At 36.4% G+C, this 17169-nt stretch overlaps 1 protein-coding gene across 6 annotated transcripts in view; it reads left to right on the forward strand.

The window, feature by feature from the left end:
• Positions 1–17169, forward strand: part of LOC148833028 (disco-interacting protein 2 homolog C) — a 224110-nt gene that overhangs the window by 149592 nt on the left and 57349 nt on the right. For all 6 annotated transcript variants that reach the window (XM_088918309.1, XM_088918303.1, XM_088918305.1 and 3 more), the window contains 4 exons: positions 3964–4095; positions 7234–7353; positions 8670–8867; positions 13930–14021. In XM_088918309.1, coding sequence (XP_088774435.1) covers positions 3964–4095; positions 7234–7353; positions 8670–8867; positions 13930–14021 — 542 coding nt within the window. The remainder of the gene's footprint in view (positions 1–3963; positions 4096–7233; positions 7354–8669; positions 8868–13929; positions 14022–17169) is intronic.

Here is a 17169-nt window from a genome sequence, read left to right on the forward strand (position 1 = left end):
ACCAAACACATTATATACCCTGTATCTAGCTCAGGGTAATGCACTATTTCCAAAGCAAATCATTTATAATGTTTTTATTAACGTGAATAATGTGTAATATTCAATGACTTGAATCAGGTATATTTAAATATTTACCAAGGAATTAAATATCAAGTCATTCTTTTTATACAGACCTACTGCCTTCTGTGAATAAACAGTCAGTCATGACCTTCTGTATGTTTCTCAGGTCATTGAGGCACCACTACAATTCTAACAGCTCAAAGGTCTCATAAAAGTTTAAACAAAATGTGTAAATGATCCTACACTTCGTAAGTCACAGACATTTATCATTTTATCATGTCCTTGAAAACACGGGATTAGAAAAGAACACAAAGTATTGGCAGTGCTCTGTATTTCATCTTCAAGTATATTCATCTCCAAGTATATTTAAGCTCTGTTATTGAATTTCAGGAAGCACATTAAATGCATTTTTTCTTTCAAAGACTTTATTTAATTAAATGTTTTACACTCAAAATATATGAATGGCTTACAGATTTCCTGTGAGTCATACATGAAGCACTCCCCTGTCCATTGTAATTGCTGGACAGTCAAATAAAAGGCTTCTTCCTTCCCCTTGAATATCAGTGTTCCTAAACCCGAAACCATACATAGTGCTCCCTCATTATGTCAGCTCTCTCTGTAATGCTACACTCACATCATCCCTTTGGTTGTTTAGAAGCCAGTAACTACCAAGGCAAGAAAATGCTCATTTAACCCATTATTTTACTACCTTGTGGTCCACCACCCTAAAACAGACAGACTGTGCAACTTGTAGTTTCCCTCCTTGCAGCACTAGAAAAATTACAGTGTCCCAGAAATAAAGGCAGAAGACGCTTAACCCTAGATGAATTGTACATATGTGAGCAGTTAAAATCAGTATCAAACTAATGTTAAGATAAGCAGTAATCACAAAATGACTTTGTGACTTGATTTATATGTATATCTAACACCAGAGCAAAAATTAAAACTTCATCTTGACTAAAACAGGCCACATCAGCAAAACCTTTAGATATACTAGTGATGTAGGTTTGCCTTTGCTGTACGCTCAAATCAAAATGCCATAAAAGCACTCTGAATTAAAACAAGCCTTGTTTATTGTGGTTTAGTCAAACAGGGCAAAAAGCAAATACCATAGTCGCTGATGCAGTTTTGAAAGAAAAGGGATGTAAATTCAGCAATAAAGTTGGAATTGATTCTTTAAACATTTGGCTACACTGCTCACCACAGGATCATACACCATGTTGCAGTGGTGGAAGTGCTGGTGTCTGTCAAACCGCAGTTTCCGATGAGAGAATTAAAGACAGAGAAGTCATTACACAGTACGAATACCTAAAACATTTGGATGCATTGCAATTTTTTTGTGCTTAACAAATGCAGGAAAGTACTTGCTGCTATCATACTCTTATGTTAAGAACTGCATTTGAAGATGTGCAACAACTTTCAGGAACCTTGGAATAATACTCTGCTGTAGAAAGTGGAATAAAAGATTTACATTCATAGCACACATTTTAATGATCCTCTCTGTAATGCCACACTCACTTTATCACCACTTTTGCTTATTACCCTTACCTGGTGTTATAAAGAAGGAGCACTGGACTGTTGAAATGTTATTGTACTGTTTTTATTAATTCCAGTGTCTACTATTAAAAGCATTGCTAGATTAAATCATACTATATTAGAAAATAGGTAGCCTAAAAGAGCCAAAAATATACTTAATCAAAGAACATAACTTATGTATGTGAACTATAACATAGTTTTGGACTCCACTGTCAAAAGCAGAGGTGGATACAGTAAAAGTGCTGTATTTTAAGCTCCAGGTAGTAATGTGTCTTGTACTTTTTCACACAAACTAAGCAGCCCCTGTTTCGAAACATACGCAGTTTCCAATCAGTAACAGCAATCGTGTCTACAGGGGTTGGTCTGCATTCTCCAAAAGAAGGCCTTTCCAATCAATTTGAGTCAGAAATTATTTGCAGTAAGACAGAAACACATTAGAAATATTAATGAGTGGAACATTTAAAAATAAGAAAGATTTCTTTACACAAAGACTCTAAAGTGTCTTGAATAAACTTATTCAGACACTTTATTGAAAAGAGTTACTTGAGACCTTTCTAGAATGGCTGAATGAGATATTAGGATCAATGAACTGTTTACGGCCAAATTAGAAAAGTACACCAAATGTCCCACTCTCAATTGATCCACTTGCTTTCACTTGCTTCCATGAACTGGCTTAAAAGATGATAATACTCCAAAAACAGTGTCCTACTGTATGGCCCTTCAATGGAAAATCTAATTTCATAGAACCAAGTATTTTGCTTTGAACACTGACTGGATTTTAAATGTTCATGTCCTTTGCTCCTTGAAAAGTGCTTTTAGCATGGAAAGAATTCTTTTACGTTGTACTTCATCAAACAGAATGGTTTTGTCACGATCGTTACTCCTCCTCTTAAGGGTGCTCCAGCCCTTCCTCGTTCTGTCCCATTACCCACACCTGTTCTTTATTCCAGCCCCTCTTCTGTTCCACTTTATAAGCCAGATGCAAACGTCATCCGGGGCTTCTCATTGATTTCCGCATCGTGAGAGCCCGGGTCCTGCTGCGTCTGGCTCCGTTATGTTTTTAACCTTCAGTTCCTGATTCCCCTCCCTTCACCGGTCCCAACCCGGTTCATGGTTTTAACCCCCGGATGGATCGCCTGGTTAAGGACTGTTGCTTTTGTCTTGGATTCCCCGTCTGGACTTTACATGGATTGTTTGCCTCGGCCACACCTCCCCGGATCACCAGCACTCCCCGGACACGCCCCCTGTATCCTGACCCTTTCCTGCATGACTTTCTCCCTCGTGTATCTTCACTATCCCGGATCGCATCGTCCGCATAGGGCCCGGAAGGAACTGCTAAGTGAGAGGTTTCTTACTTGCTTGAGTTAACCTTTAGTGGTCAGCTGGTTATTAATGAAAAGCATACTGTGGTGATATACCTAACAGTACCTATACAGTACCTACAGTATGTGATTGTAAATTATGTAAACAGCATGACTGCTGTTTGTGCTTTGGAATCATCAGTCACAAGGTTGTATCAAAAAGTGATTATAGGCTGGAAAGGCACCACAAAATAATAGTGGCCATGCTTATCCAACCAGGAATGATAAGGTGTGAGTTTCAAAATTACCCTGCAGTAAAGACAGCATTTTCAAATGACCCCCTATTTACTTTTATTTCCTATGTAAACCTTTCAAGAGATTATTGATTGAATCGGGGCTATGTCATTACCAGAGTGGTACCAGAGCTCCTAAATTTGACTCTAAATTCAGATTTTGACTCTGTGTCACTTAATAATGGATGAATATCCCTTATTTGGATGGGCCCAGAGTCAGTTTGTACAGTTCTGCATGCAACAAGTACTCCTATGGCTGGCTCACAGTGTTTCTGAGCTTGCATCATTACTGCAAGCTCTGGTAAGATCTTTCTATGTTCTCTATATCTTTTCCATGGTGGTCCAGTGGTGACTGTAAAGTCACTAGCAGTTCCCAGTCAGAGAATATTTGTAAAAAATAAAATTAATTGCAATTTTTTTGTTTAAAAGATTGATGTTTAGCAATTCTAAAATATTTTAGTTGGAAATGTTTGTTTGAAACGTAATGTTTTTAATTAGAAGGACTTTTTAAATTTCTGCCATATTACCTTCAAGTAATCCAAGCACGTACTGTAGCAGTTTGAAGTAACATAAGTCTTTTTCATCATCTATAATTGAGAGAACATCTACATGTGCTCATTCCAGTGTCTTATTTTCACCATTTTGATTTTGCATTTACCTCTACACAGAGAAAGGTCAATGTATGATTTTGGTTGGGTCTGCATTACAGTCTTCCATCAAGAAGGTTCTGGTAGTGAAATTAATGAGCATGTTTGATCTTTCTTTGCACCTAGAAAACCACTCCGCACCTCCAGATGTTACCACTTACACCTCAGAACACTCAATACAGGTGGAGCGACCGCAGGGCTCAACATCTAGAGTGGCTCCCAAATATGGCAATGCTGAACTCATGGAGACAGGAGATGGTAAGCCATTTTAGGGGTTCATGTGGCAATTGTTCTCATAAGTTCATGTGCTTTAAAGGGGAACTGTAGTGCTATTTGTATATTTTAGGGTTAGAAAGAATCAGCATGGATGAGTGCATTTTAAACCACAATAACAGTAAAATGTATATAGTAACATGTAAACCGTTCAATTCATATCACAAAATAGACATAATTTCCAGGTATGCGCCATGCCACAATGTCTTCATTGTCTGCGTTTCAGAGCGAAGCACCAAAACATCCAGACATCAGGTGAGGTTAAGCGGCCCTATTACATTGCAACCAAGCAGGCTTGTGAATACATCTCTGTTACGCCAATAGAAATATTTCTCTCGATTTCAAGATTGTTTTGCAGACAAATACTACTTGTTAACGGTGCATGCAGATCACGTTGGAACATTTCTGTGGTGAAATGTCTGGTGCACACCCTGAACTTATTCGCTCGTACATCACATTACATTACTAATTACAGTGACTAGTGAGCAGGGAGGGCCGCTTCACGGCACAATTCATGCGAACCCTCGCTCGCACCTGTGGAGAGACCAGTGGTTTGTGACAACAATGGCATACATACAGTGCTTTCACAAAGTTCATGATTTTGTGCTTAATTTGGAATTTGTAACATTTTTCTACACCATCACTTAATTTATTTTGCTACCGAGATTTAATAACTGGTCTGTGAAATTGGAACTGCTGTTCCCCTTTAAGTTGGAATTTCTATGTTCTTCACCAGTCTCAATTACAATTTTAGAATACTTTTGGATACCAATTTAGAATACCTTATAGGGACATTTGGAAAGTACATCCAAAAATGTATTATGGCAGCGGAAGAGGTTAACAGCTATGCTCAACACATTCCTCCATGGTCAATGTAACCTTATATTTTTTCAGTTAATGAAAGACTCTACATTAGCAGAGGAGATAAGTCATTATCAATTATAGAAAAAGGTTAGAAACTTAATAATTCTTTTGAAGAACTATTTAATATCAGCCAGCATTGTTTTCTTTGAACCATGTTGTCCCTTTCTAATAAAACAGCAAGCATGTTTACTTCATCTATAAAAGGAATTAAGTATTGTAATCGTAAAGCTGCTACTCAAATGTCTTATAAGTTGTTCTTTGGTGTCTGATAATTTAATTTTGTGAAGATTTGTACTTTCAAGCAACATTTTCACAAATGATAGCTGCCTTTCTCATACTGTGGTCAGACTCCTGACATTTATTTGAATTCTTCACAATATAAGAGCAGAAGAGATTATTTCTCATAATGACTATAGAGACAGCACTCCTAAGGTACAGAACCAATCCTTTTAAAAAAACTGTAACCTGTCTTTTGCAGTGTGTATATTCTATATGGGTTGAGAAAAAAGAAATGATGGAGTAGGCCAATTTAGGTCATTTATTGCAATGTAATTTGTCCTCTTGGGAAACCTGCTGCAGCCATTCTAATGCCTTTGTGAGATACCTAAATCAATAATGTTGAGAGAAAACACAGTTCCACATAAATATTGGTGAAACGTAAAAGATAAATCAAGTGGCAGAACAACAGTAGAGACAAGGATAACTGTCGATACATACAGTATGACACTTTCATTTAATAATTGTAGGGGAAGAGCAGGACCTGCTCTGATTTACACTTTAGCTCACACAACCATATTATAAAATGTCACTGCGTGATAATAGTGCATTTAGACTTGCCCAGTGTTTTCTGTTGATCCATCTTTTCTGAATTCAACAGTGCAAAATAAAGACTGGGGAAAATTACATTTCTACAGACTCTTTTGTCTTGAAATAGGTTACTTTTAAAAGACCAGAAAATTCTAAAATGATTTATTTCTCTCTCAATTGATGTCCTGTACTCAGTGCCATTTGGGTTAGGCTGCAGCTTACTGCGACCTCTTATTAAAGAGAAAGTGGTTTCTGACACAAGATGGATAATGTCCTGTAATGAACATCGTTTTTCTGACCCAATCGATTTCTGCTGGAGTTGCAGAGGTGAACTTGTGGACTTCATCCACAAGCGATGTTGTGAGCGTGTCACTGTGACAATCCCATTGTGATAGAACAATCTGGAACAATGGTGACGTTATGGTCAATTTCCTTAAAGCTGCTTCGCATTGGATTAAAAGATAAAAATCTGTTTGAAGGGTCTTATGAAACTGAATGCCTCCAGAGGTAATGTTTGATTGTGCCATTGTGGTTTTCATATCGTCAAGATATCTGAGCTTGTCTCAGTACCATTGGTAACCTAGAATAAAAGACTGGGATGTCTTTTGAAGATAGCATCCCTCTGGATGAATAAGTCCCAAGGTCTCAAGATAATTGGACCTTTTCTCCATAAATGTACTGCTAAACATGAGCTTACTCATTTACAGGTTGATACAGTATAACGGTATGTCGTTTTATAATACTATATTGCATACTACTTTTTAAAACTTTTGTCACTTAAACTTTAAAGTTTCGTCACTGTTTAAAGGCAGCTGATAGAACACGCTAATTTCAAAGGAATCTTTTACAGTACTTTTAAAAAGCTGTTTAATTATTTGTGTTATAAAAAGACATTTAACTTGTCCGCTCAACTCTCAATTTACAGTAGATACCAAGTGTGACAGTTTTTTTTTGTTTTCATTGCTTGCTGGTGTGTTTGGAAGTGGCAATTATGTGACAATTCTTATTATACATTCTTACCCTTAACGTGATATAAGAATATGTACATTAGACCAGGCCTGCCCTGGCAATTGCTGAATCTAATCCAGGTCGAAAAGGGGGCCCAGGGCTGCCTTTTCATTTTGGGGGTGCTCACACTTAAGAAATGGTGCCTCAGGGCCAATGTAAATCAAACATGTAAAAGGTGTCAGTTACAGTGACCTATGAAATAGATGTGTCTGTGCACAGGGTAGGAAGAGCCAAACTAAGCTGCATTTGGTGTTCAGCCTTCATAGCACATTGTGAGGTCCCAGAAAGACATCCTCACTCTGTCCAGTGTTCTTACTGTCGGGTTATTTTTACAGAAGTAAAAAGTGACATTTAAAAAAAAGGCCAAACAGCCTTCAGCTATAGCGCTGTTGCTTTTACATCATGTGACACAGGGCTGGCGCTGATATGTGCTTTGATCTCCAGGAGTGCCAGTCAGCAGCAGAGTGTCTGCCAAGATCCAGCAGCTGGTTAACACCCTGAAGAGGCCCAAACGACCCCCATTAAGAGAGTTCTTCGTTGACGATTTTGAAGAACTTCTGGAAGGTATCTTTCTGTTGCTTTCTATAATATATATTAATCTTTGTATTAATATGTCACTAAAGGCTGATCTACACCAGCAGTGTTTCTGAAGTGTTTTTTTACACTCTGATGTCCAACTGCCGTCCAACTGTTCGTGCTCGTTGTTGCCAGTGCTGCAGTCTACACCGGCAGCATGTGTAGCGGTCTGGCCACAGAGCTCAGTGCTCCACATCCCACTCCAACATTTACACTTGGAGTCTACTTTTACATATCTGTACATCTGAAATGGAACATAGAAACATAAATTAGTTATGTAATACAAAGTAGATTAGTTTTTTTAATTATACCATCCCAATATTTTATCCCAAGAGCCCATTACACGTCACAAAAATCTAAGATGCCAGCAAAGGTGCAGATTAGCCCAATTGCTTCTAGTTTCACCGAGCTGTCAGTGGTGGCTGGAGTCCTTGACCGGTCCATGAGGTTAGGGACCCGATAAACAATGCTAAGCTGTCAAACTACTACTGTCTCTGATCCTGTCTCCCTTCAGTGAAAGGTTAAATTCAAAAATAATTTTAAAATATCTAAAATGTAGTGCTAAAGTGGAGAAGTGCTCTACAACCTTAACTGGTTTTTCAACAATTCATGCATCCCAAAAATGACCTGAGGTCCAGAATGCCTTTTCATCATTGTTTGTGCACAGCATTAATATCATACAGTATGTAATAATATTGTATTAAGAAAAATACATGGCGATAATACAATTGTATTTACATTTATTTTGGTTATACAGTATGATAAATTGTATATTAATTGAACATGTTGTTTGGGTACACAGTTTCAGTGCTACCCAAACTATACCTATGTTCTTCAACAGGCAACAGATCAGGATATGCTTACCAGCTGCATAAAAAACGATTTACAAGCGGAACACACACATGTGTCTGATCGGCTCAACTTAGTCAGGCTTCTGTTTTGGTTTGGAACTTCAGTGAAACACTTTTTTGATGCTTCACTGAAGGTTTTTTGATAACATATTTGTCTGGTTGGATGTAAACATTTTATGCATGCCCAGTGCTTCGTTGTGTGCACAATCCTTGAGGCCTGAGAGATTTGAAGGGATTTGTGCGTGTTGTCGTTTTATAATGGAAATGCCTGTAGCATGATTGCTCACTGTGGCTCTAACTCAGTGAAGCCTGGCCGCTGAGGTCTCAGCCCCATGCTGCACTGTAGACACTGATCTATCAGAAGGTCTGTCTGTCATTGCGCTGTTTATTTATGGAGTTAAGCCATGTTTTCCCAACACAGTGTTGATGCTGGTGGTGTTGTGGTGTTATCAGTTCAACAGCCGGATCCAAACCAGCCCAAGCCAGAGGGAGCTCAGATGCTGCCAATGCGAGGGGAGCAGCTAGGGGTCGTGACCAACTGGCCCCCATCTCTAGAGGCCGCCCTGCAGCGATGGGGGACCATCTCCCCAAAAGCCCCATGCTTGACCACCATGGACACTAATGGAAAACCACTATATATTCTAACTTATGGTAACTACTCTTCTTTGGCTAGTTTATTGCAATGCTCTCCTCCAATTCACGAATTAACTAAGAGTTTTATAAAGTACGTTATATGAATGTTTACATAAGCCTACATCTGACCTTACACACACTCTGCTTAAGAGTATTATTTTATTTAGTACTTGTAATCAGTGCAAAGTAAAACATTGGGTTTTTACATAACAAAGTGCAGTGATTCCTGCTTTACTATGAATGGGTGTACAGAGCAGAAATTTGATCTACTAGAAAAAGCACAGATCCTTAGCACCTGGTACCAAGAAAATAGTCACATCTCAGATGACGGAATATGTTTTAAGTACAGTAATTACATGTATTTAAGTTTACCCATTAGAAGAACACAAAGTGTTATAGAAAGCTATTGTATTAATTACTTCACACGTAAATTATACGTAAAACTGGATATCTGTGAAATTCAGTTTTATAGCTGAATTTGTCTTTTTAGTTAAATCTAATTTTTTAATGGTTGTAGTATTCAAAGAAGCAGTTTTCTTGGGAAAGCTGTTTTAATTATAGGTCTTTGTGTTTGCTGTGATTATGTTTCAATTCACTGAGCCTGCACATTGGAAGCTCACATTTACATTTGGTAAAGACAGTAGTGCCAGCACAAGCACAAGACCCTTTTGCAGATGACTTGCTGGCAGTTCAGTATTTTTAAATAAAAGGCGTTGCTAGATGGAGGAAGTTTACAGTATTGGTAAAGGTACAGGTTGGCTTTTCAAGGAGCTTGTGTCTTGGAAAATGTAGCAGTCAAGCTGAGAGTCATCAATTTTATCTGCTCTGTAATTAAAGTAATGAACTCAGTATGGTACTTTAGTCGAATTTCCGGTTGGTTACATTTTTCTTCACCACACAGACTGCACACGTGGGCTGTGTTGTGTGTGATGAAAATGGATTTTCTTCTGTTAACAGTCTGTAGAAGAGATACCATGCAGATGTATTCCCGTAGGAAACAACAAACAGTGGAGAAAACGATCATCTGGTGTTTGGAACATCAATTATCTGGCAGTCTTTTTTACTGCAAAAAAACTATACTCATTGTCATTGGATGGCTTTTAAAAAAATGTTAAAATTGTATTGTCTGTCTAAATCTATTGTCTTGGATATACAGTAAGATTCACACCTCAGATTCTATTTGCAGGATAATTAATGTTACAAACAAAATCTTTTAAAAGTGATGTGATACAGTAGTGTTAAAAAAATCTGAACACAAATTTCTAGTTTCAAATGAACAGAATGAGCCTTTTGAAAAATGCTTGTCTAAACCTGAATTATTTACAGCATTCTGATGGGATGCCAACATGAAGATTTGGTAAGATGTGGTGAGATCAGCTTCTTTGAGCAGTGGTGTGCAGTGATGGATATATTCCAAACTATTTGTGTTTTTCCTGAACTTTTCATGAGGTTGTCTTGAACCCTCTTTGCATTCAAAGATTATTTAAAGAAAACCTAATAATAACGTGTCATTCATAATTGACATAGGAAGCGTGAGAAATGACTTATGATTGTGTGCCGTAGAGGGTCAGGTTCTCAAGCTTGTTGAATAAATTGAAAAAATCTTTAATTCTTCTCAAGCATTATCTGGCCCTTTTGTAATGTGAAAAGAAATTGATTAAGATACAAGATTGAACATCCATTGCCTACACCCCTAAAACACGTAAGACTTTCCAGAATCCATTTGAATAACTGCCTTGTTAGTAGATATGATTTAGCAATTCAATAGTGGTTTCATTTGAATTATATACACAGTCTTTTTAGTGAGATTTAATGTCTAACAATGAGAAGTGTTTCCTTTTTCCATTTTAAAATAAAACAAAGTTGAGTAAGTAAATTGTGGCAAAAAGTTCAGTTTTTATTTATGTAAGATTATAATTAGTTGTGTTATTTATAGGATAGGATAAATTAATAGGATGCATACCAATTCACATCACATGAGTGGACCTGCGTAGTAGCATTTTCTAATGCTTAGACATGCTGAGAAGCAATGATCAAACACTGCTGTTACAAGCACAGAGTAGTAATCCTAAAAGAATTATTTACTATTTACAGTCATCATGTGTAGAATATATTTTCATAATTTGGAAAAGTACATGAAATGACCATGTCATATGTTTAAGTACAAAGTCCACAGTTGTCACTTTTAGTGAAGAAAATAATCTTTCACATAATAAATCTATAAGTAGAAATGATTCAATAATTGTAATAAGTAAGATTGTGGGATTTGGAACAAGCAATCCAGCAGTGATATTAAAGGTGATTGCCTGGCGTCTTTCACAAAACAGCTACTACGTACCAAAATACAAATGAGCTAACCCATCTTATTTGTCAATATTCATCTTCTTAAAATGAGGTGTCTCTTTTAAACTTCTTTACAGATATATAATAATGGGCATCATGACAGTATAGAATGTTGTAATTGCAATATATCAGAGAAGCTTACATCTTTGAAGACAAAGTGGATAATATATCCCTGATTTTAATTTTTCAATTTAAACAACACAGCAGTGCTTACAATTATATTTTGGAGAGAGATCGAGGAAAACTTAGGGCAGATGAATGTCATCCAAACTCCATCAGGCCAGATTCATTTTAAACTTGGCGTATGTTGCTGAGCTACTGAGCAGTGTAGTACAGATATTTAACATCATAAAATGTAAGGGTTTCATGGTTTCAGAGTTCCATGTCATAAGGTGACTTGGGACGGAGGGGACGCGTAAGTTATATCCTGTAGATCACCTTAGATCTCATGCCATGATCAGCTGTATCTGTAGCATGGCCTATTGAAGAATTCCATATTAAAAAAGAAACCTTTGATTATCAAGACTGACATAAGGGAGTTAAGTCAGTGTTTTAATTATTCTGCAGTTCTAAATGTCACCATTAACTCATCTTGGAGATGCTGTTTGTGGATGGAAATTTATAGCCAAAAAAGCAAGCCAAATTATTAGCAACCAGATATGTTCAAAGGCAAGTTCTACACTGACAAGCTCAAAAATCAAAAACGTTTTGGTCTTAAAAAGAGGTGACTGCAAGGGGATGTATTTTAGTTTTCAGTTCCTCAAAGGCACTGGCAAAGCTAATCTTATGAACGTCTACAGTGATAACCAAACCAGAGGACACAAGTTGAAACTACAGTATATGAAAATGCTTTTAAAACTGAGAATCCTCTCTTTACACAAGTAGGTTTGGTAGTATGGAACATTGACCTTAAATAGTATCATGCTGTAAGGTGTAATACACTGTCAGTAAGCTGTGAGTGTATCCCCCCCAAAAATAGTTTAATCTCCTGTTGCTAAAGAAAATCAAAAGAATTTTGATTTAGAATAAGTCATTTAAATTTTCAGAAATACAATAGATATTGTCATGAAGAAAATGTTTCAGTTTTTTAGAATATTTGCTAGAAGTACAAAAATAAACTATGAATTGGATGATTAAAATATTTTAAAACAGTTGTCTATGAAAATGGAAAAGAATTTTGTATGTCTAGAAGGACTCCTTTAATATCAAGTCAAATAATAGCACGAATTGTAAAGAGGGTTTTGTAAGGACTTTCAGTCTTGAGTTTTTTGCAGTGTTGCTATGTTTTTTAGTGTTATTTTTGTTTGAACTTTTGAATGTAAATTTTTTAAATGTGCAATATTGCAATATATTTTGCAGTCATGTGAAAAACAGAAAGGGATATATGTTAATCTACCTTCATTATGGTCATAGTTTTAAAAATTGTGTTATAGGGTTGTGAGGACTGGAAAAGATACTAGGTATTTATTTTATTAACTATGTATACCAGTGTGTGGATTTGGCTGTATGATCATCTTAATTAAAAGCTCCAGCTACCATCTCATATGTATATTAATACAATGGTTGCAGAAAACACAAAAAGATGATTCTACTAATGTGTGCAGTTGTCTGGATATTTTTTGTCAAAGTGCATATATACTGAGCATCAGAAGAAACTTTATGCTTGTTTTTAGAAAAAAAAAGCTTACAGATTTTGGAAATTGATTAAATGTCATTTTGGTGTATGAGCATAAGCACTAAATCACCTCATTAGTGAGGGACTTGATTTGGCCCAGCCAGTTTTAGGTGATTTATCTGAATGCCAAGCCCTGGTGAAAATCAAGAAAGAAAAAACAGAAAGGAACAAATGCATCCTGCTTATCGAGATAATCACGTCTTCATGTCATCTAGTTATTGGAGCAACACCTCAAGTGTACTTGCAAGCAGTGGAGCTAATTTCTCATTAGCTTTGATTGAAGATCTTGTGTTTTCTACCCTAATGTTTAATTGTTGTACACCTGGTACTGTTGTTTACAATAGACCAACTGATGGGGGATCCAAGTGTAATGTTCTGGGCAGGAGTGTATAGTCACTTCATAACTCCACTTTGTAGTTATTTTATGGCAAAGGGACTACAAAGCCCTACATTTATCAAGTCCTGGGGCCTCATCTGCTAAATGTCCTGCAGGCACATCCTGATGTGACTTTATTCCTGCCAAAAAAGAATGTAATGGTTGCCCTACTCAACAGACGTGATCCCCATTTTACATTAGTAGGGTGAGCTAGAATGATGTGCAGCATCTAAGGCTCAGAGACCAGTGAAGAGGCACATGAAACGGAATGGACAGAACTCCCCGACACAGCATCTTAGTTTTGAGCATACATGTACATTACAGATGCACACCTGCTTTCACTGGAGGCCACGCATGCTCCTGGCCTTAAGAATAAGAGCCTCTGTTGATGACAATCCAGCATAATGAGTTTGCCAATGACATATCTGTTCAATAGAATGTCATATAACTTGTCTTGAAAATAACTCTGTGAAATTGTTGTACTTACAGTATGTGTTTCTTTTGATGCTCAATAAATACTGCTAAGATGCTGGTATTCATTATACATGTATTTAAATTCAAGACGGTACTGAACATGGGATATCTGAATATAAGGAAAACAGGAAAATTAAAAAAGCATGAAAAAACATTTTGAATTTATAGTAAGTCTTTACCAGGCAGCTGAACATACCAATGTCTTTTGCCAGGAAAACTGTGGACCAGGAGTATGAAAGTGGCCTATAATATTCTGCACAAACTGGGAACAAAGCAGGAGCCGATGGTCAGACCAGGAGACAGGGTGAGTAAGAAATCAGTCATTGTTTTCAAAACGTTAGGATAAGTGTCCACGTACAGTAAGCGTTTTAGAAGCACTTCAGAGATGTATACTAAAATTAGGGGTGGTATTAAATAAACCCTAATGTAAGGTACTGAACTGTTCAATTGTCAAAAAAGCTCTTAGCTACAGTATATAACCACTTTCCACTTTCTGAACATAGAGTTAGTACTTATAATGCAAAAGGTCTTTCAGAATGAAAGGAATTTGTCTAAAGTATAAATAAAACAGTTTTCCTAGAGCCATTATTGTTAAGTCTACCAAGGTTAAGACCATTCAGTAGTACATATGCATTCTACAATCTTTTTTTTGCACACTTCAAGACTGACAGAAAGCAAATGCAAAGAAAGGAACACAAAAGTTCTAAAAACAGCTCCTTGCATTACAAACAAATGTGCAAAATAACCAAAACCCAGTATACAGATTGGACTGCTGTGTATTGACTTTTTTATTATCTCTACAGCCTTGCTCAAGAGAGAACAGTATTCTTTTATTGTTTGAATAGGTCTGAACACAATGTTTGCAGTAAGGCAAGCATGATGATATTCTGCTTCTGCATGAGGTTTGCATATTCTCCCTCTGCATGAGGTCATACCCAAGAAACCCCAAGAAAAAAGTGTGATTGTTTAGCTTCTGTATGGATCAAGTCCTTTTGTTGGTGACAATATCAGTGGTGTCAAGCATGCTGGAAAGCGTAAGGCACCATTACAATATGCCGGGAGAAGGCCAGCATATGCTGTATACCAATTTTCAAGTATCTTTCAGAATCTTTAACATCCAACATCTTCTTAACCTTCCTTCTGATCCTCTTCAGTAATCCCTATTTCTATTTCAAAAAGCCTTTTATGTTTCCAAAAGAAAAACGAGATAAAAAAGTAAGGTTTGCCGAAATGGATCTGACAACGCCTGATTGTTTCCTTGTGTTAAAAGGTCAAAAGGGCCAGTGTAACCTTAGAATGAATCTCCTTGCATTCTTTATATATTGTGAAGGCCTGTTTTGCAAGAAGGATTCATATTTGAAGAAAAGGTGTGTTTTCTTCAGATTCAGAGTAAAAGTAACAGTTATATTAATTTTTGTGTTTCCTTCATGCCGATTTCTAAACTGAAGCCCATTTGACTCGTATATGACTCTGTTGTCATATCTAATCTTTTACGATAGACTGAGAAATTGTGTGATGACTTGTGGTTTGCAGTCATTACTGATACAGCAAAGTGCACTTAAATCTGAGTCAAGAGGCCATCTCTTTTACAAACTAGTCACAATGTGGTAGCTATTAGCTGCACTTAAGAGCATGTTTATTCAGATCATTTCCAGCGGGCATCAGAGCATTATTAAATGTGGAATAAGATCGTAGATTTTATTGGTAGTTTTTTTTAATGAACATGCATTTATTGTTTTCATTATTCAAATGTATTCTTAGAATTTTTTTTTGTGTTTTGTTTAAAAAACAGTTTTCTTGTCAAGACGGTTCTAGTACTTTCAATGCCAATTCATCATTAAAAAAAATGTATCAGGCCTTTACCCACACACTAGAAGGAAAGCATCTGGAGGAGACAACATCAGCTGATTTCTGAAAGGGAAAACCCAGATGTATGGTTTCTAAAGAGCATACAAAACTTGTCTCTGTTCTTTTCCTTTCAGCACGGAATAAACCTTTACCAGATCCTTATACCAAAACGTATAGTTAAGACAACATTGGGACTTAGCGATATCTTTGTATACACTATGATTTCTAGTTCAGCTTAAAAGTTTAAACATGTAGTCCTTATTTTGCCTTTTGCAGCTCCTCTTTGAACTAGAAATGACCCCTTTAGCAAATCTAGTGATCTTGCTAACAGGCAAAGAATTAGTTCCAGATAGTTCCAGAATTACAAGTAAGGATGTCATAATTTCAAGATAACGATTTTAATAAAGGTTCAGCCATACTTTTTTGTCAGGAATTGCATAATATTTAGTAAGTGTTGGCCACCTGACCTCAGAACTAAGTCGAAAGTCCACTTTTGCTTTGTCCAATCAGTGAACAGTACTATTGTTCATGAATTTAAATCAGTAAATTGTCTCTCTTATTTGTAAGACATTCTAAACATCTTGATTCAGTTTCAGCATGGAGTAACAGCAGGGAGTTACTCTCAACAGAAATGCATCATCAAAATTGTTTGGCCTCATTGGGATGTTTAAGAATTTTTCTAACCCTCACCATGTGTAACTTCAGTCTAAATTGAACTGGAACTTTTCCAATAATGGAGCAAAAACACAATATGCTGAGAGAGAAGGATATTTTTAATTGTGTAAAAACATACAAAGCAAAACAAAATCATTATTCTGTTATTTAAAATATTTTGTGGCCTGTATGACTTTCTTGTCGACTACTCACACCTTTAATTTTTTTAAAATTTATGTGTTAAAAATGTTATCTGATTATGACACACTTGAAATTAGTTTCTAAAATGCTTTAAAGATAATGGATACATACTGTATATGAAATTATTTAGTTGCCTGACAGCCTGTTCTTCTGCTTCACACTGTTGCTTCCTTACCTGTAAATGCTAGCCATAACATGTTCCTAGCTGTCTGAGAATGTTCTATATAAGATGATCAGCAGTATCTTAATTAAACAATGTCAGAAGGGAAATTTGTGGATTAATCCTCAAATTAATCAGACTTAAAGCCAACACAAGTGTATCAGCTAATGACAAAGATTAAAAAGAAAAATAAATGTGCAAAATTAAAATGTCACAGAGGTTTTTACAAAAGAAGATGTCAGCAACATGCTCCAGGTTATGCAAAGAGCTCTGTTAATACTGAGTAATTTTATAATAACTTACACTGAGGATATATTACAGGGACTAGGCCATCTAAATAAATAGAAATTCAGTGGGGACTGATTTTTTTTGCCCCATTCCTACTTAAGGAAGAAATGGATATCATTCATAGACCAGTAAACGTTATTTCATCTGTGCTGACAGATTTATTAAAATAGGGAGAAATCTGAACCAGGACACTAGAAACCATTAGATTTCTTCTGTTTCTGTTAAACTTGTGGAAACAAACATTAGAACTAAACTGCAAGACTGATTACAGAATAATAGCATTTTAAGAGACAGCTACTGT

This window comes from Atractosteus spatula, chromosome 6 (genome assembly GCF_055471065.1).
Source record: "Atractosteus spatula isolate fAtrSpa1 chromosome 6, fAtrSpa1.hap1, whole genome shotgun sequence".
Lineage (NCBI taxonomy): Eukaryota > Metazoa > Chordata > Actinopteri > Semionotiformes > Lepisosteidae > Atractosteus > Atractosteus spatula.